Consider the following 21695-nt stretch of genomic DNA (forward strand, 5'->3'; position numbering starts at 1 on the left):
CCAGCAAACCTATATCACCCACACCCACAGCCGCCTAGAAAACCCACTGCCCAACAAACCCATATCACTCATAGATCCCACACCCACAGCCATTAGAATCGAACCACTACCACTATCACGATGCCACCTAAAAACCAACGCAAAACCGAAACCAACCAACAAAACTTCAACACACCTACCCAAAATCACAATCCACTTCCACCCAAAACACAACCCACCGATCAATTGCTCAACCATTGCTCCTCCTTCACCCAAAATCATAAGACAGAGAGTTAGAGAGTCAAGGTGTGAGAGGGAGAAAGCTAAGAGAAAGAAAAGAGAAGACAAAGTTAGAGGGTGAGAGAGAGAGAGCTGAGAGAAAAAGAGAGATTCAATAACACCACCACACTTCAATCAATGAGCAGTCGATTGTGATCTACATGATCGACAAGGTGTTGTTACCAAAGGAGCTGTTTAAGACTTAAGCTAAGATTTTAGCGTTGGCTTTAACTCTCGAAGAGGCTGTGAATTCTCCTAAAACAAGCAAGAAGAAGACAAAGAAGATAGGTTTTGAAATGGGTATTTTATGATTGAGAGAGAGAGAGAGAGAGAGGGAGAGAGGGAGAGAGGAGAGAATAAAAGTTAGGGACAAAGTTGTCTTTTGAGGACCAAATTGTATGTTTTAAAATGTTTTGGATCTAGTTGACATTATCACAAACCTCATAGTAGGTTTGTGAAATTTACTCTTCTATTTAAGCCGTTAAGTAGATACAGTAAGGTAAGGCAATGGGTAGATCATTCACATATAATTGGTTCAAATGAGACAATAATCGTTACCTTCAACCCAAACCAGTCTAATCATATTAAAAAGATGTGATTAAAATTTTAACATTTTGGGGGGATATGAGAGAGACTTTAGACTTGATCAAATAACAAGACACCTAGGCTTAGGTCGAATTTGATCAAGGTCTAGAGATCTTCAGGCTTTGTCTTAATACATTCCAAACAATTTTCTATAAGTAATTACAGTCAAACTGCGAAAGGTTTTCAATGACCACTTGACTTTGCCTTTATGGAATGCCTTTATTTGCTCACCCCATCATCATTACAGACTTGCCCACGTAATCACGCTTGCTTCCAATGTCATGCGGCAAATAGAGGAACGTGATCAAGAATACTATTTCAGCCATATTGGGCTTTTCTATCATCCAAACAATTTTATAGAGGATTTTTCATTTCATAATTACCGAGCTCGTAATTATTCCATAAGATGATAAAATAGGAGTGCAAATCATAAAACTAAGCAAAATGGTTGAATTTTGGCATCTTAAGGCTGAAGTGCAGACTTAGAGGCCCTAAGTGAGTGTTTGGATGTTGCTGGGATTCTTTTGATATGCGCTTGACCTTTTTTTTTGGGTCCTGTGCACTATTTACATGACTCACAAGTTATTAATTTATGCAAATTTTTCTTTAAAATTAGGTCTCACGGCACTATTCACACGTTTTAAAATTATTTTGTTACAATGTTTTCAGTTTTCAGCAATAAACAGTATCTAAACAGACTCTAAGTGTCAATTGACAATTTAATAAACGGTCATGGTGTCGATTTACACTCCAGACTTATGGTACATACTTCTAGCCTTATTATTCACTTTTCTAATTTTTCCTGGAGATAATTATGAGTTTTAAACCAAAATTTAGACACATTTAATGGAGTGTTTTGGTTATTTCAAAGGTGTATTTGATATCCTTATAAGTAAGATATAAAGTTACCACCATCTAATTAGGTAATCATCATATTATAATGATTTATGGTAATGTGAAATTTTTGTGTTGTTTACAAATAAACGAACTAAATGCTATTTCTTCTAAAAAAAAAACTAAACACTATGATATCTACGTTATCGTAACGTCTATCACATTACAATGAATTAAACACCCCAAAAGGATATTTTAAAATTTAAAAAATTTAATTAGTCATCCTTTTTTTTTTTTTGGGATAAAAATTAGTCATCCATTTTATAAGAAGATAATATCTAAATAATTTAAAATATCCATTATTTATTACATTCATCCTATGCACTCTTGTCCATTTTTGACACATTATTAATTATAATTAATTCTTTTTAAGAACCAATCATAATTAATTATTCATAATAACATACGTTCAACCCTAATTCCAATAATATATTTTGTCAATTGAAAATTGTTATGGTTTGATCTTTCAACATGATAATTCAAAAAAAAAAAAAAAGAGTGATAATTCAATTTTTGAAAGCAAAGTAGAATTAAGTTTTTAATAAAATTACCATCTAATCCTTTTAAATTTAATGTTAATTTGGACTTTACTAATCCTTATAGATAGTTAGAGAAAAATCACCATGCCATATAATTTATATATAGAATTACCAAAAAAATTTCAAAAATGCATTGTGAGAGTCAAAAGACATCGTTGAGTATTATAGAAAACAAATTCAAGTTTCAAACTAAACTCAATTTATTGAGCAACATTGCCCGCAAGCCAATCATTGTGTTTTTTTCTTTTTTATATACAAAACAAAAAGGCGAAATTGTGTGATATATATAAATATATATTTGATACAAAATTGTGTGGTATTTTAACTTTAGAGCATATAATATATAAAACATGGTGTAAGAATATTGACATACACGAGTCAAATTATAAAAAAAAAAAAAAATTCATAACATGTTGAATGAAACATGCCATGATATTATTTTGACTTTTGTTGATGAGTGTCATAAGGGCACAAGTCAAGTTATATTGAATACTCCATTAAAAATGTTCAAAAAATATAGTTATAGTGTACATACATATCAAGAAAAATACAAACAGCTACAATAAATTTATGTGTACAATGAATTAGAATTATTGACAAGTACGTTTGTTTGTTTTTTTTTTTTTTTTAAATGCATTACATCTCATAGTTGAGCCAATAGCCTTGTAGTTTAATTGATACTTCTCTATACATAAAGTGCTTTGGGAATCTAGGGGGATAAATGTTCGAGCTACGGGATTAGGAATATATTATAACTATCTTAAATACAATCTCATAGTTGAATGTTTATTATTTCTTAACGCGTGTCCCTAGGACACTCATTAATTATTATTTATTTTTTTGTCTAAGTAATAACTATTTATTAGGGGGGGAAAAAAAAAAAAGCAAGTTACAAAAAGGGGGATCCCATACTCATTCTATCAAGGACAAGGACAAAATTTAGTAACAAATTTGGTTGTAACCAGTGGATACAACTCTACTTAATCTTTTTACTTTATGTGAATTTTGACAAATTCATTATTGGATAACATTTCTTTTAATATCTTTTATGTTTGCAAAATTTTCAAATAATCGAAGATCAATAGTTATGTCATCAATCAAATGTTCAAATTTTTGTAGTATAAAATTATGCATAAAATATAAGTTTATGGATCGAATAGTAAATAATATTTGATATGCACAAAATTTGACATGAGTATTAAGAACATAAAAGAATATGCAATTCAATGATTAGGTCCTTGGCTACAACTAAGTTTGTAGCCAAATTTTTTGATTCTATTAATTCCACAAGGCAATTAGGAATGGAAGGGATTGGGGTAACTCAATATATCTCAAATTGGCCAATTCAACTATCAGCAATAAAATTAGCCTTTCTATGGGTATGATATACAAACCATTCAAAAAAGGTGATCTCATCAACAATATGTTTGATCACTCAATGAGGGTAAAGACGTGGAATTCGGTAGATGTTGAACAACATTTAGAATACCGGCTTCGAAAGTTCTTACTTAGTTACTTATACCCAAATTCTTATTTGATGAGTCGATAATTATAAGTGGGGAGATGATATTTGAATACTTGACATCTTTGTTTTAAACACTGGGAGGTGTTAGACGACTAACAAAGCTCTTGGTGCTTATGCCCAAGTTCCATTGCCTTTGTTAATGTGAACCTAGTTGTCTTAATACTTTCTAATAATTCAATAGTAATAACAGGGGAGAATGAAATTGAACCTCGAATATGCTAATTAGTTGAGTTATAAGGCTTTTTGCTGACTGTCTTAATACTTAAGAACATGTCATGATACTTATTAGTACATTGTTTGGTTAGGTTTATTTTGCACTTAATTTGATCTGATCTATTCGGTTGTATACAACTTTAAAAAATTATACTGTATATTTTTTCATGTCTTATTTTCAAAACTAAATAAACCAACCAAAAAAAATCTACACCAAATGATTCCAATCAATACAATTACATTTAATCCGATCAAATACAGCTTGCTAAAAGTTTCAAAAAAAAAAAAGACAGCTTGCTAAAGACCTTTTTATAGTATAGAAAAATGGATTGTATGGAGCTTTAAAAAATAATTATATCTAACAATATGTATTCTATGGGCAGATCTACAAAGGAATGTTGGTCCGTGTGATGCTTTGAATTTGCATGTGGGGATCCACTAGAGCCCAAGTTACAACTTAAAAGACCGAAAGTTGCACTATGAACGATATTGATTGGTTCGTATCCCCACGCGCTCACCGTTCGATCAAACCGTCCACTTTTACTCCTAGAAATCATACATGGGCGGCAAGTGGGTCCCACTAGGGTCGGTGTAAATGGGTCCCAATTTCCTATAGTGCCTAAAATCTTACCAAACCGTGGGAAATTGTAAACATTTATGTCTACTGTAGACAATCTCCATAGTCTTAAGTCTAGACATGGCAAAACGGGCGGGTCGGGTCGGGTTCGGGTCGGGTCAATCGGGTTGCGGGTCAATCGGGTCACGGGTCAAAAACGGGTCATTTTAAGCGGGTCAAAATCGGGTTCGGGTCAATCGGGTTGCGGGTCGGGTCGGGTCGGGTCGGGTTGACCCGTATTTTTCACATGAATTTTTTTTTTTTTTTTTTTTTTATAGAAAACAACATGTATCTGTCATTTGGAAAGTTATGCAACAAATTACTTAATGTAAAATGCATTATTTTGAATTCACCACTTATATCAAGAATGAACTCAGTTAAACTTATTAATACTTATTCAACAATTTTAAAATTATACAAATCCTAACATTACTATCTAAAACAAATAACACAAAGATAAGTAAAACAAATACACAAGTTTTATTTCTACACAATATCAACATTCCAAATATAAAACAAAATTACAAATGACTTATTGGATAACTCATTTGATAAAGAATAAAAATATATAAGAAATTTACAATCTTGAAAATTAATTTTATAATCTATTATCAGTTGTGGTTGACACTCTATTTCAATTTGAGATATACTTTAAAATTTGATTGCTTACTTATTTATACATGGTCTCTTTTATGAATATCATATTATTGTTAAGTAAACACACTCTAGGAAATATCATAATTTATTTTGAAAAGCCGTTTATTTTGGACATAAATTATTAAAAAATAGGTCTAAGTATTCATAATTTATACTAATTTGATACTTTAGCTTCACTATTTTCACACTTGTGAATATTTCTCACATGTCTACAATTTTAAATCTATGTTTTTAACTCTACTGTAACCAGATTATCTTGGCATGTACTTTGCTATTTGATATCTAAAAATATTTACTCATTACAGAATGTTCAACCATTTATCTTTCAATTAATTTGCATATAGTTATGTAAATGTATCAATTGTTTCCTTAAAGTTCACAATAAACAATTAAACCAATATTGTCTTAGTTTTACTATTTTTTTACTAAAAAAAAAAAAGTTTTAAAAAAATGGTTCGGGTTCGGGTCGGGTCGCGGGTCGGGTCGGGTTGACCCGCAAAAAACACGGGTCGGGTCACGGGTCAACCCGTTTTTGCTTCGGGTCAAAAAAATCGGGTTCGGGTCGGGTATTTTTCGGGTCGGGTCGGGTCGGGTCAGGAAATTCTGACCCGTTTTGCCATGTCTAGTCTTAACCAATGAAATCCTGCCACGTCATCAACCATAAATTTTGTGATGGACGAATTTTAATATATGGGGCATTTCCGATTGTAGTGGGGGAAGGTTGGAACTTGGGGTTTGCATTGTTTCATTTTTACATGTCCCCCACGTAGGCCTCCATTACTGTAATTATGCAAATAGTTAGTACAAATTTATTAGAAACTAGTACTAATTTCTAATAAGAATTTAAGACTATAATTAGAATTATTGTAATTATACAAATAGTTAGTACAAATTTATTAGAAGCCAATACTAATTTCTAATATGAATTTAAGACTATAATTAGAAAAAGCTTGTTTGGGAGGTAACAGATAATAGAATATAGGGTAAAATATTATTTTCGTCCCTAAACTATCACAAAAGTTAGTTTTTCGTCCCTAAACTTTCAAAAGTTCTATTTTCGTCCCTAAACTATCACAAAAGTTTGTTTTTCGTTCTTAAACTTTCAAAAGTTCTATTTTCGTCCCTAAACTTTTCCAAACGTATTGATTTTCGTCTCTCCCACATCAGCACTCTGTCAAGCCACGTCAGCACTCCGTCAGAACTTTTGAAAGTTTAGGGATGAAAATAGAACTTTTGAAAGTTTAAGGACGAAAAATGAACTTTTGTGATAGTTTAGGGACGAAAATAGAACTTTTGAAAGTTTAGGGACGAAAAACAAACTTTTGTAATAGTTTAGGGACGAAAATGATATTTTACCCTAGAATATAATTGATTGGAAGGAATTTTTATGGAATATTTTATCTATAATATTGTTTGAGAGTAGTGGTAATAAAGAACATATGTGTGTGTAGTGTAACTTGTTTTATTTTGTCTTAAACATTAGCATGGCTTGTATTAGAACCTTATTTGTTTTCACTTGTGTGAATGTTTGTTTCTATACAATAATAATAATAATAAATACTCATCCCATCATATTTCTTTTTATATATTTCAAAAGTGAGAGAAGAGTGAAATACTATTATTTAAGGAGGTATTGGTAAAATACAAATAAAAAATCAACTATATAAATGTAAAGTCATATATTTGTGCCTTTTTTTTTTTTTCATTTTTATATATTATAAAATTCATTGATAGATTATAAAACAACAACATTTTGATTAACTTCTTTTTAAGTGTTTGTTTGTTTTTCACTTGCCTTAGGCCCTTAAGTATTATTATTATTTTTTAAAAATGATTTAGTTTCAGTTTTTTAAAAGTGTTGTACCTCATGGTTTTAACTAAAGTTTACCGCCCAACAACATTGACCAATGGATTGCAAATAATGTTGAATTTTCCAATGACAATTAAAAGTGTTGTACCTAATAAATTGTATCTTTTTTTTTCATGAATGCATTCAATTTATCTTTTCGTGTAATTTGCTTAATTATTTTTCATTATTGCATTGAATAATTTTCTGATTCTCAAAACAAATTATTTATTTATTTTATTTAAATTAATGTGTGCATGTATTTCATTAATTAATTAGATGGATCATATTCAATGCACTTACATTTTTTATTTCTAATAAATAATTTTTTTTTTTATATTCTTACATAAAAAGGTATTAGTTTTGATTTATTATTTTGAAATTAAAAAAAGAATTTGAACCTTCTATCACACGAGAATAGCACAAGAGACTATAATGGGTGTTTGAAAGAGTAATTTTTGTCAAGAGATATATGTTTAGACGAGTTTATTTTGATTGACTTATTTTACTTCAAAAATAGATCATACCAAAAATATGAAGTTTTTAAAAATATTTCACTCATCTAGCATTCAAATTTATTTTGTATAATCTTGAATATTTTCACATAATTTTGCAATAAAAATTTGATTGGTTATCAAACAATAGACTAATATCTTATTCAACACAATCAGCATCTCCCTCCTACACAATTGTTTTTCTTTTAAAATTTAATTAATTAATTGTTAATAATTTAAAATTCCCTATACCATATTATAATTTTATCTTTTAATAATATATCTAGTCTCAAAAAATTTATCATAAGTTTATTCACAAGGATTGAATTTGCTATAGTTATGAGTTCATACGAAAGTTATATTACTTCAATATAAGCTTATCATTTTATTGTAAAATTTTTTATATCTCTAGCCACTTAACAGGTTTGAGCTAATACCAACCAAATCTAAAGCATTTTAAACTAATCAACTTGGTTCCTAACACAGTTAGGCAAGTTAGTTTTTCTTTCTCTTCCTTGTCTTAGGAGTTAGGAATCGAGATTTTTTTTTTTTTTTTTTTGGAGAAAGAATTTTCATCACAGTTAGTTTTTTTGAATGAATTGTTTCTCTTAGGAATCTTTTTGTCTTAGGAATCAAGTTGAGTTTAGAAAAATTGGACAATTTTAAAATATTTTGGACCAAATTGGCATTAGCCTGAGCCTCAGCGAATTTTAATAACATTTACATTATAATATATTTTATTTTTAATATTTTCGTAATTTTAATTTTAATTTAGAATAAACTTTATGAAGCTTTTTTCATCTTTAACCCAAAAAGATAGGCCAAATACAAAAGAGAAACAATCGTTTGGTACTACTTTCGTCATAGGGAATTAGGAACCATTCCAACACAGTCAATTCCATACTATCAATCCCTCACCATCTCAGATCTCTCTGTCTCTCTCTTTTTCTTTCTCTCTCCTAGTCTCTCTCTCTCTCTTTTTCTCTCTCTGTTTCTGTCTGAGCGTAATCATCATCGATCTCCAATCTATCTCACGCATTCCTCAGAAGCTCGGAATCCGAAGCAAAACTCAATCTTTTTTGATGGGTATTTCTCTGATCCATCTGATTTATACTAATTCATTTAATTTATCACACAATTATTGCCTTTTTACGTTTTCCCTTTTTGTTAGTATCGTATTGAATTGAATTTCAATTTGGGTTTTTTTAATTTTATTTTTATTGTATTGACCAATGTAACCGAAAAAGTGGAAGTTACAGCTGGGTTTGTCAAAATTTTTAATGGGGTTTTTGTTTTATTTAATGGGTGTAATTAGTTTTTGATTGATTTTGTGTCAAATTGAATTTTAGGTTTATGGGTTTCAGCTTTATTAACTTTTTTTTGCTTGTGGATCGTCAATAGATTATTGGATTGCTTTTTGTTTGGTTGCTGAGAAAGTGTAGGGAAAGGAAAGATGAGAAATTGGGGTGTGGATTTTAGTTTTTTTTAGCTTTTTAGGGCGTGGAAGTAGAAATTTATGGTGTTTTAAGGCTTGGGGGTAATGTGATCTATTTGGCTTACTTGAGGAACCACATAACATGCAAAAGATTTTGATTTGGGTGTTGGGGTTATTTTATTTCCTTTTCGCTCTCAGTTTTATCAGCAGCCAAATACAGGTTTAGGTGCAAAATGTTGTGATTCTTATTGGCTTGCTTTTTTAGTTGGTGCAAGAAGATAGATAGATGGCCATGGTTTAAGCCTTTATGGAAATGCTAGACTTATTGAGGGACTTGTACGATAAGGTTGTTTAGATTAGTGTGGCTGCACTATTGAAATTGGAAAAAGATGGTTGTTAATTTGATAAAAATAAGGGAGAAGTGTTTTGCCAGCTTATAGTCTTCAATCTTTAAAGAAATTTTCTCATAGCAGTGCTTGTCATTAGAATGCATGGCGAAATATTCATTTTGAGGTTTCTATGCGACTTCTTGCTTAGTCAAGTATATGAGAAATTTGAATACTTAGAAGCCTTGACTTGTTTTCTTGTTCTCACCAATATATGAACTATGTTCTTATGCAGCAAATAGCGAGGAGTCTTGTTCCACTCAACTCATTGACGGAGATGGTGTGTTCAATGCTACTGGAATTGATAAATTAATCAAGGAGATAAGATTAGCGGCATGTGGACTATCATATGCTGTTGTCTCGATCATGGGCCCCCAAAGTAGTGGTATGCATTTTTTCCTCATAAACTCTTTGGTCTTAAGTATTTTTATTCGACAGTTATGCTTTTTTTTTTTTTTTTTGTGAGAAGGATTTACATGCAATAGATTTCGTTCTAATAATCTTCTAAAGCTGTTACAATGTTGTTCTTGTGAACAACATGGAACAAATTTTTGAGTTGAGACTTTGTGCTATATGAATTGAGACATTAAGTGGAAGCGGGTTCACTTTAATCTTGCGCAATCTGAGACATGGCTATCATTCTGATGTCAAATATTAATTTTCGTTTATCTGATTTGGCTGAGCTGTTAATTTTGTTCACCCTCCTTTTGTCATTTGCTTTTACATACTGGGATTTCACCTTTTTCTCCATAATGGTAATTTAATGTAATTTATTTTCTATTGGAACCCTGCAATTGCCAATTGCTGCTTATGTCAGTTGTTAACTCATGGAAAAATTAAGAGTTTTACATTAATTTCTATGGTCTGAACAGGGAAGAGTACTCTACTAAATCACTTGTTTGGTACCAAATTCAGGGAGATGGATGCTTTTAAAGGAAGGTATGTTATCATAATTCTCTTAATACTGCAGCATTTATGTTTCTCAGCAGATATCTACGAACTGACTTAATTTGCTGTCTCTAGGTCCCAAACGACTAAAGGTATTTGGTTGGCAAGATGTGCTGGTATTGAGCCTTGTACTCTTGTAATGGATTTGGAGGGTACAGATGGAAGAGAACGTGGAGAGGTGCCTTTCCTCCGATATCTTTTTTAATAATTTCAAATTGCTCCAGTCATGACATAAATCTTATTGTTATCCTCATAAGCAGTTCTGTCTTAATATTGTCTGGCTCAATCTACTAAATCACTGCTCCTGTAATGCACATATATCCACTAGTGTCATAAGCTCCGTAATGGAAATTTTTGCATTCTGCTCGAGTGCCCATGCCATGTAGTATAAAGAGAAAAACTTTTGTATTACAGGTTGGCAATGATGTCCTTAATTTTTCAAGATTATATTACGATTTTTTTTTTTTTTGATTGTTTAAAGTTTATTAAAATGTAATAAATCCTTTGTTTTGTTACCGATCAAAAAATAAATCCTTTGTTTTGTTAATTATAAGTCAATTGTAAGATTCAATCCAGGTTCATTAAGCTGTTATGTACAATCTTTATTTGGGACTAGAGAAATGAGAACAAGCCATTTAATTATTGACATCATTGTGACAAATGATTTTTTCCCCCCCAAAGTTAGAATGGTGAAATTCTAGTTACATGTTAATTTCATATGTCATGACTCTTTATGGATGTAGTTATACATGGTGATATGGATATCAGTATCTTGCTGTCTGTTTTAATGGGTTTAATCTTCGTTTCAGGATGATACTGCATTTGAGAAGCAGAGTGCCCTTTTTGCTCTCGCTGTATCAGATATAGTGCTAATAAACATGTAAGTTGTCTGTAAAACTAGAGAAATTTACAAGTATCCTTGTCTAGTAAGTTCTACTATCTTAAAATTTATACATTTATTTAATTATTGTTGTTTATAGTTTTTTGTTGTTACTTCTTCTAGATTGTAAAGTTAATCTTCTTGAGCCTTTGATCTAGGTGGTGTCATGACATTGGCCGTGAGCAAGCTGCAAATAAGCCTCTACTAAAGACTGTGTTCCAGGTATGTCCATCTTCCTGCGATATATTAGTGATTATTCGATTCTGGAAGGTTTTTTTTAAGTCAACTTTATGCTGGCATATGCTTGCAGGTCATGATGCGACTGTTTAGTCCACGCAAAACGACTTTGATGTTTGTCATACGTGATAAAACAAGGGTGTGTTCCTCTCTTTATTGATCTATTATTCCTTGTTGAGTTGAGAAAAATTTCTAATTGTGTTAAACCTTGTTTGTTTGTAGACTCCACTAGAAAATTTAGAACCTGTTCTAAGAGAAGATATTCAGAAGGTAAGGGATTTTTTTTTAGCTTTTCTTATTTGGTTGATCTTTGTTGATTATTGATATTTTCTTTAATTCTATTTAATTTCAGATTTGGGACTCTGTTCCTAAGCCCCATGCACACAAGGAAACTCCATTAAGCGAATTTTTTAATGTAAGATGCCATGCTTTTTTGCAAGATTAGCTTAGACATGTCCTTATCCCGTATGTTGGGAGTAATTATCATACATTTATGGTTTTATTGTTAATGATTAAATGGTCAGGTTGAAGTTGTTGCTCTTTCTAGTTATGAAGAAAAAGAAGAGCAATTTAAAGAGCAGGTACACATAAATGCTTCTTATCTCTTATTGGGACTGCCCTGGAATGATATTATTCTGTTGTGTTTATTCATAACTGTTGAAATGAGCCCATTTTTTTGGTTATTTTCTTGAATTGTTTGTAAAGAAATAAAGAAGGAATTGCAGATTTCTTATAATGATCTGATTAAAAAGTTATAAGTAATGCCGTGTTGATGAATTTTTCTTATCTTGCTCAATTTTGCCTTATTTTATCATTATTCATTGCTTTCAAAGTTTACCTTATTGAATTTATTAGGCACCTTAGAACAGCATTACTTAAAGTAATGGGCTAGGTTAGATGTTGAATTTAAATGATTTTAGTTATAAATTCTCCCAGCATGCTGTTATTTTAATTAATAATTTTAATTGTATACATTTCTTTGCCATTACATTACTTAGAATCTGGGTTTCAGTTTGAAGCATGGAGTTGGGCCTTTTGGCTTGGCCTTTTGGCTTGGCGAACTTATCTGACATATATTTGTGTGTGTTTTTGTATTAGTTATTGACTTATTGTTAAAAAAGTAGGTTGCTAGCTTGAGGCAACGATTCTTTCATTCTATTACCCCTGGGGGGCTTGCGGGAGACCGGCGGGGAGTAGTTCCTGCTTCAGGTTTTTCCTTTAGTGCACAGCAAATTTGGAAAGTTATTAAGGAGAACAAGGACCTTGACCTTCCCGCTCACAAGGTAATATTGTTAACCAGATGCCATATGTAGCATATGTATATTATGTTGTTGTTTATGTCATGCAAGATCCATCCATTTGTAGGTCATGGTGGCTACTGTACGCTGTGAAGAAATCGCCAATGAAAAGTATGCCTCTTTTGCTTCAAATGAGGTACTTCATATAATCTAGGCTTTTGGTTTCCTTTTATTTATTTATATTTTTTATTTTTAAATTCCATAATTTTTGCCAAGATAATAACTACCAACATCCAAATTGCAACAAATGACCACAGGATTGGTGTCATTTGGAAGAGGCTGTGCAGTCCGGTCCTGTTTCTGGATTTGGGAAAAAGCTCAGTTCAATTCTTGATTCGTTTTTATCAGAGTAAGTATGTTTCATGTAATTTTTAATTGGTTTAGCAGCATATGCTACATAGCCTAGGAAATATGAATATTAAGATGGATATGCTTCCTAGTCACTGCTTGTGCTTGTAAACAATTGGCAGATTTGAGTAGATCTAGGACCTAGATAAGGACCAATGAACTAGATGTATGCATAGTTGATGTATATTAACGCTCAATTGTACACCTCTTGTGATAAGGATTAGAAGCTTGTCAGGAGGATCTTTTGAAGGGTGGGTAGTATTGTAATTATTGTTTCCCATTGGCCTTTTGGGATTATGAATTGTTTCTATTTGGCCTGATGGTTTTGTTTGCCTTGTTGGTTATTAGTGCCTAATGTCACCATGTATGGTTTCTAAACCTTTTCATGTCAACTTTAGCAATAAGCTTTAGTGTGGATGATATCATTTATAATCATCTCCCTCCTCCCTCTTCTCATGTCTCTAGAAATACTGTTCATGATGAATTTCCTCAGTACTGAAAACTTCCTGTTTTTCTGTCTTTCTAGGTATGATGCAGAAGCTACCTATTTTGACGAAGGTGTCCGATCTGCAAAGCGGAGGCAGTTTGAGGAGAAATTGTTGCAGGTAATTCATCTCTGCGTGCGATTTGGTAGTTTCTCCCATTCATGTTGCTGAACCCATTAGTTGGGATCAAGGCTTAGTACAATCATGTAAATTACATGACTGGAGTACAATGTGAAACTGAGAATTTAGGATGCTGGTTTGTTAGCAGTATCTGAAAATGAGCTCGTAATTCTTTTGATAGGTTTTATAAGATCTGATAATTTCTCTATTCTATGTTCACAAGCTGGTCACCAATAATTGCATGTTTATGAAATTGAGAATAAATGTTTGAAGTAAAAAAACTCTGTTGCACATATCTTTATAGGGGAAAGCTTTAAAAGGAGCTTCTAGGACTTCTTAAAGCATTGAACTTGCTGTTATAATGATTTCTTTTGATTAAGCTCAGAACGTTTTCAACTTTTCTTAGTTATTATCTTTTGGACAATAAAAACTGTGATTCAGTGTCTACTCATTTAATGATTCAATTATGTTGTTTTTTCTGATTTGTTAGCTTATCCAACCGGCATTCCAATCCCTGCTGGGACACATTCGTTCTGAAACTTTAGAAAAATTCAAGCAAGTATTTGATAAAGCTCTGAATGGAGGGGAAGCATTTTCTCTGGCCTCTTGTAACTGCGCACAGTTTTGTATGGCTCTATTTGATGAAGGATGTGCAGGTGTGTTAAACTTGAAACTGCCATTTTGTTAGCCAAAGTGAATTGAAACCAATGGAGAAAAAGAGTTTTTAAACAGGAAACTATTGATGACAAAACAAGTTGATAACGGATTAATTATAATTGTGTTTTAGGCTAAAAGGGGTTTTGGATCATTTATATGAATAAATTTTATGAAAGTAATAAAACTTGGAATAGTCTGAATAGGTTTGAGAGGTATAGGGTTTTAGTCTTGTATGCCTTTGGTTTTGGGGATAGGTTTCAGTGGTGTGGCACTTGAGTGCGATGATTATATTGACGCAGTAGCCTTGCAGATGCTGTTATTGAACACGCAAACTGGGACACATCTAAAGTGAGGGATAAATTTCGACGTGATATAGATGCACATATTGATTCTGTCCGTGCTGCCAAGCTTTCTGAACTTACTTCTTTGTATGAGGTATAATAACCTGTAGCCTTTTTGATTCTCAACTGATTTTATTCAAGCATAGTTATTTGGTTGATCTTTGTTGATTATTGATATTTTCTTTAATTCTATTTAATTTCAGATTTGGGACTCTGTTCCTAAGCCCCATGCACACAAGGAAACTCCATTAAGCGAATTTTTTAATGTAAGATGCCATGCTTTTTTGCAAGATTAGCTTAGACATGTCCTTATCCCGTATGTTGGGAGTAATTATCATACATTTATGGTTTTATTGTTAATGATTAAATGGTCAGGTTGAAGTTGTTGCTCTTTCTAGTTATGAAGAAAAAGAAGAGCAATTTAAAGAGCAGGTACACATAAATGCTTCTTATCTCTTATTGGGACTGCCCTGGAATGATATTATTCTGTTGTGTTTATTCATAACTGTTGAAATGAGCCCATTTTTTTGGTTATTTTCTTGAATTGTTTGTAAAGAAATAAAGAAGGAATTGCAGATTTCTTATAATGATCTGATTCAAAAGTTATAAGTAATGCCATGTTGATGAATTTTTCTTATCTTGCTCAATTTTGCCTTATTTTATCATTATTCATTGCTTTCAAAGTTTACCTTATTGAATTTATTAGGCACCTTAGAATAGCATTACTTAAAGTAATGGGCTAGGTTAGATGTTGAATTTAAATGATTTTAGTTATAAATTCTCCCAGCATGCTGTTATTTTAATTAATAATTTTAATTGTATACATTTCTTTGCCATTACATTACTTAGAATCTGGGTTTCAGTTTGAAGCATGGAGTTGGGCCTTTTGGCTTGGCGAACTTATCTGACATATATTTGTGTGTGTTTTTGTATTAGTTATTGACTTATTGTTAAAAAAGTAGGTTGCTAGCTTGAGGCAACGATTCTTTCATTCTATTACCCCTGGGGGGCTTGCGGGAGACCGGCGGGGAGTAGTTCCTGCTTCAGGTTTTTCCTTTAGTGCACAGCAAATTTGGAAAGTTATTAAGGAGAACAAGGACCTTGACCTTCCCGCTCACAAGGTAATATTGTTAACCAGATGCCATATGTAGCATATGTATATTATGTTGTTGTTTATGTCATGCAAGATCCATCCATTTGTAGGTCATGGTGGCTACTGTACGCTGTGAAGAAATCGCCAATGAAAAGTATGCCTCTTTTGCTTCAAATGAGGTACTTCATATAATCTAGGCTTTTGGTTTCCTTTTATTTATTTATATTTTTTATTTTTAAATTCCATAATTTTTGCCAAGATAATAACTACCAACATCCAAATTGCAACAAATGACCACAGGATTGGTGTCATTTGGAAGAGGCTGTGCAGTCTGGTCCTGTTTCTGGATTTGGGAAAAAGCTCAGTTCAATTCTTGATTCGTTTTTATCAGAGTAAGTATGTTTCATGTAATTTTTAATTGGTTTAGCAGCATATGCTACATAGCCAAGGAAATATGAATATTAAGATGGATATGCTTCCTGGTCACTGCTTGTGCTTGTAAACAATTGGCAGATTTGAGTAGATCTAGGACCTAGATAAGGACCAATGAACTAGATGTATGCATAGTTGATGTATATTAACGCTCAATTGTACACCTCTTGTGATAAGGATTAGAAGCTTGTCAGGAGGATCTTTTGAAGGGTGGGTAGTATTGTAATTATTGTTTCCCATTGGCCTTTTGGGATTATGAATTGTTTCTATTTGGCCTGATGGTTTTGTTTGCCTTGTTGGTTATTAGTGCCTAATGTCACCATGTATGGTTTCTAAACCTTTTCATGTCAACTTTAGCAATAAGCTTTAGTGTGGATGATATCATTTATAATCATCTCCCTCCTCCCTCTTCTCATGTCTCTAGAAATACTGTTCATGATGAATTTCCTCAGTACTGAAAACTTCCTGTTTTTCTGTCTTTCTAGGTATGATGCAGAAGCTACCTATTTTGACGAAGGTGTCCGATCTGCAAAGCGGAGGCAGTTTGAGGAGAAATTGTTGCAGGTAATTCATCTCTGCGTGCGATTTGGTAGTTTCTCCCATTCATGTTGCTGAACCCATTAGTTGGGATCAAGGCTTAGTACAATCATGTAAATTACATGACTGGAGTACAATGTGAAACTGAGAATTTAGGATGCTGGTTTGTTAGCAGTATCTGAAAATGAGCTCGTAATTCTTTTGATAGGTTTTATAAGATCTGATAATTTCTCTATTCTATGTTCACAAGCTGGTCACCAATAATTGCATGTTTATGAAATTGAGAATAAATGTTTGAAGTAAAAAAACTCTGTTGCACATATCTTTATAGGGGAAAGCTTTAAAAGGAGCTTCTAGGACTTCTTAAAGCATTGAACTTGCTGTTATAATGATTTCTTTTGATTAAGCTCAGAACGTTTTCAACTTTTCTTAGTTATTATCTTTTGGACAATAAAAACTGTGATTCAGTGTCTACTCATTTAATGATTCAATTATGTTGTTTTTTCTGATTTGTTAGCTTATCCAACCGGCATTCCAATCCCTGCTGGGACACATTCGTTCTGAAACTTTAGAAAAATTCAAGCAAGTATTTGATAAAGCTCTGAATGGAGGGGAAGCATTTTCTCTGGCCTCTTGTAACTGCGCACAGTTTTGTATGGCTCTATTTGATGAAGGATGTGCAGGTGTGTTAAACTTGAAACTGCCATTTTGTTAGCCAAAGTGAATTGAAACCAATGGAGAAAAAGAGTTTTTAAACAGGAAACTATTGATGACAAAACAAGTTGATAACGGATTAATTATAATTGTGTTTTAGGCTAAAAGGGGTTTTGGATCATTTATATGAATAAATTTTATGAAAGTAATAAAACTTGGAATAGTCTGAATAGGTTTGAGAGGTATAGGGTTTTAGTCTTGTATGCCTTTGGTTTTGGGGGATAGGTTTCAGTGGTGTGGCACTTGAGTGCGATGATTATATTGACGCAGTAGCCTTGCAGATGCTGTTATTGAACACGCAAACTGGGACACATCTAAAGTGAGGGATAAACTTCGACGTGATATAGATGCACATATTGATTCTGTCCGTGCTGCCAAGCTTTCTGAACTTACTTCTTTGTATGAGGTATAATAACCTGTAGCCTTTTTGATTCTCAACTGATTTTATTCAAGCATAGTAACAATGTTAAGATTCAAATGGGTTGGTAACTTCAACATCTGATGGGAACTATACTTATATGGTTTGGTTGGCACCTCCTGGTGTTTCTAAAGGACACATCCAGGGTTCAAAAAAAATTAAAAAAGAATTATGCAAATCTGATGTGATCATGTCTGTCATGGCTGACAAAAGAAGTATGCATTTTTGTATGATTTGTATACTTATCAATTTGAAAATAATAATTTTTTTTTGGTTGCCAATTAACAGCTGACTACTAATATCCATAATTATTAAAAACTATGGAAATTGGCTTTACATATATCCTTAAACCATCGAATTTATAACCTTGACAATTTAAACAAAATCTGTGGAAATTGGCTTTAAAACCATCAATGGAAATTGATCTGATTTTTCTATTAACTTCTTTAATATCATGAGATATCTTGTTACATTTGATATTTCAGATTAACCATCACGGTTTTCTCCTTAGAGCCTGTTGTCTCTACAAAAACTTCTTGCGTCCTTGTGCTTTATAACTCTACCTCATATGGTTATAGATTTCTTAATATATGGAGAATTGTTTCCTTTCTTTAGTGCCTAGATATTTAAAGTTGGCAGAATAAGCAATTTATGATAACCTTGCTGATGATTATAACAAATTTGCAGGCAAAGCTTAAAGAGGCATTATCAGGACCTGTGGAAGCTCTATTAGATGGAGCTAGTAATGAGACCTGGCCAGCTATAAGGAAACTTCTTAGGCGTGAGACTGAAGCTGCTGTTTCTGGGCTTTCTGATGCGCTTTCTGGTTTTGACTTGGACGAACAAACAAAGGACAAAATGCTTTCAAGTACAAAGGACTATGCAAGAGGAGTGGTTGAAGCAAAAGCAAGAGAAGAAGCAGGAAGGGTCCTGACCCGCATGAAGGACAGGTAGCAACTCCTTGCAATATCTGATTCTAATTATTTCATATTTTTCCAGATTCCTCTTGTTGGGATTAACTTTAAGTTGCCAACAGGTTTACAACATTGTTTAGTCATGATTCCGATTCAATGCCGCGGGTTTGGACTGGGAAGGAAGACATTCGAGCAATCACCAAAACTGCTCGCTCTGCAGTATGCCACAGTTTATATAAATATTTTCTGTTAATTATTAACCATGTATTGCATGTCTGTTAATTATTCCTATTAATTTGTCCAGTCCTTAAAGCTTCTGGCTGTTATGGCCGTGACCCGTTTGGATGATGATCATAGTGATAACATTGAGGGTACACTATCTGTTGCTTTGGTGGAATCCACAAATGGTGCTGTTAAAGATAGGAGCATTACATCATTTGATCCACTTGCCTCAAGCACTTGGGAAGAGGTGACTTTTGTTCAACTGAAGTTCTTACATCTGGAGTTCATAATTTTATGCTAAAAATTTTTATTCTCAAATCTCAATATAATAAAACAGATGTAAAATGAAACAACAGGGTTCTCTCTAGAAAAGTTTTTCAAGCATAATGTTTGGACCCTTATTTACTGTTCAAGATCTGGTCCTTTTAGCTCTGACCAAATCTGTCAACAGGTCCAATTTGGCAAGTGGGTTAGTCTTAAGGAAAAATTTGGATACGTATATGATATGACACGTTAATTTTGAATAGGATATTATGGTTGCAAAAAGTACATCATGCTTATTCTGATTAGTTGACAATAATCCAAAGAGCCCACTCAAATTTAATTGGGATTTAGTGTGTGTTTGGCAAAAACTATTTTTATCAACTTATTTTACTATTCAGCTTATTTTTGCTATTATTTATGGGTCTCACTGCACTTTTTGGTACTATTCATGGTCTCACTGTACTATTTCAACCAATTTTTACTTTTATCTAAAGTATTTTCAGCAAAAAGTTTTCAGTTTCAGCAAAATAAGTAGATCCCAAACGGACCCTTAACCTTTTAGTTCAATTTGAGTACATGACATGTACATGTTTGCTTATCGGAAACAAAAAGGAAAAAGTAAAAAAAGAACAAGAAATTTGTTACTATATATACAAATATAGTCTTGATTTCAGAAATTGATTTATTTTGGTGAGCAAGCTTCCATAGTGGACTCAATGCTCGATTATGATTCAATTCTGTGCCTATCTCTTGTATGGTTTTAGTGTTTTGTATCATTGTTTTGCTCTTAAGCTCCATTTGGTTAATGTGGTTGGTTTCTTCCATGCAGGTTTCACCAAAGAAAACATTGATTTCACCTGTCCAGTGCAAATCTTTGTGGAGACAATTCAAGTCAGAGACGGAATATACCGTCTCCCAGGCCATCGCTGCACAGGCATGATATATTGCATGTTAATGATTTAGATGATTCATTTCATTTCATTTTAAATATTGATTCTCTTAAAAGGATGAAAACCAAAATTGCTGAATACTGGATTTCATTCTGCCATAATTTTTTAGTTTGATTGGTCTTAAGATTTGCTGGTGGGAAGCCTGTGTAATATAAATTATATAATAATATTAGAAGAAAGGAAGTGATAAATATTATAAAAATAGTCCTGTTAAACCAAAAAAAAAAAAAAAAAAATCCTTGTAGGTTGTTAATCTCTCATTTTTTATATAAATTTTTTAATTTTGTATTATTCTATAAGCAATTAGAACTATTGTATGCCTAAAAAAATCTCTTCACAATATGACTACCTGCATCATTTCTCTCAGGGTGCATTATTCAGTATCTTGATTTGCAATTTCTTTTATTCTGATCTGTGTTTATTATAGTTGAAGATGTACACAAATGCATATCAGAAGACTATCTTTATCATTGTCATTTTACTAGGAAATAATTTACTTCTTTCACTCTTATATGATTTTTCAGGAAGCCAACAAGCGTAATAACAACTGGTTGCCACCACCATGGGCCATTGCTGCCATGGTAATCTTGGGATTCAATGAATTTATGACACTTCTAAGGTACATGTTTTTCATGTATTGTGAAATTTGATTTTGTTTAGGTTCATGTATATACCCCTGATGTATAATGGTTTAACTTAATTTGGTATGTCTTCATTGCAGAAATCCTTTGTATTTGTGTGTCATCTTTGTTGGTTTTTTACTATTCAAAGCATTGTGGGTGCAGCTGGACATTTCGGGTGAATTTCGCAATGGTGCTGTGAGTATTAAATTCAATTGTGATTGTTTAAACCCCATTAGTTTATTGTCAATTGATGGTCAATTTGGAAGATTGATTTTAAGAAACTCTACAACTGGTTGATTGTTTGAAAGTGCATCTGAAAACTGAACTTTGAGACTAAGTCCTTTTTCAACTACTTAATCGCTATATAACACAAAAGGCTCTTGAATTAAAGTTCAAATCTCTACTTATCAAAAAATTAAAGTTCAAATCTCAAAGACACCAATCCATATAATTGAAATTCTTCGCAATGAGTTCCACAAATAGCGGACGTATTATTGTCATTTTATTTTTTCTTTTCTTAAATTTGTAGATTATGGTTTAGAAAAACTGTTTCTTGGAAGTTATCTTTTAAATTGATTCCTGCTTTTATATTTTATCTTTAATAGGGATTATTGAGAGAATAAGAATGCATGTTGTTTAGGCCAATCAATATCTTATTCATCAAAACTATAGGCTCATGCAGTTGATATAGGAGGGATAAATCCCTTTAACATTTTAAACTATTCTTCAGAAAGACAATTCATTAAGAAAAGCCCCAAAAGATGTG

General features: G+C 32.5%; 2 protein-coding genes across 2 annotated transcripts; both read left to right on the top strand.

Moving 5' to 3' along the window:
- Window positions 1-8452: 8452 nt before the first annotated feature.
- LOC111985178 (protein ROOT HAIR DEFECTIVE 3) lies at window positions 8453-21398 on the top strand. Its single transcript, XM_065783085.1, has 22 exons — window positions 8453-8713; window positions 9684-9833; window positions 10321-10387; window positions 10472-10574; window positions 11206-11276; window positions 11435-11498; window positions 11587-11652; window positions 11736-11783; window positions 11866-11928; window positions 12038-12094; window positions 12638-12796; window positions 12879-12947; window positions 13069-13160; window positions 13686-13764; window positions 14255-14420; window positions 17820-17944; window positions 18644-18906; window positions 18993-19089; window positions 19175-19339; window positions 20186-20290; window positions 20831-20925; window positions 21028-21398. Exons 1-22 carry the CDS (start codon window positions 8710-8712, stop codon window positions 21224-21226), a joined length of 2307 nt encoding a protein of 768 aa, XP_065639157.1. The 5' UTR covers window positions 8453-8709; the 3' UTR covers window positions 21227-21398.
- LOC136071603 (protein ROOT HAIR DEFECTIVE 3-like) lies at window positions 15776-17539 on the top strand. Its single transcript, XM_065783150.1, has 5 exons — window positions 15776-15883; window positions 15966-16034; window positions 16156-16247; window positions 16773-16866; window positions 17342-17539. Exons 2-5 carry the CDS (start codon window positions 15969-15971, stop codon window positions 17537-17539), a joined length of 450 nt encoding a protein of 149 aa, XP_065639222.1. The 5' UTR covers window positions 15776-15883; window positions 15966-15968.
- Window positions 21399-21695: the final 297 nt, after the last annotated feature.

The sequence above is a fragment of the Quercus suber genome, unplaced genomic scaffold, assembly GCF_002906115.3.
Source record: "Quercus suber isolate HL8 unplaced genomic scaffold, Cork oak 2.0 scaffold_16, whole genome shotgun sequence".
NCBI classification, from domain to species: domain Eukaryota; kingdom Viridiplantae; phylum Streptophyta; class Magnoliopsida; order Fagales; family Fagaceae; genus Quercus; species Quercus suber.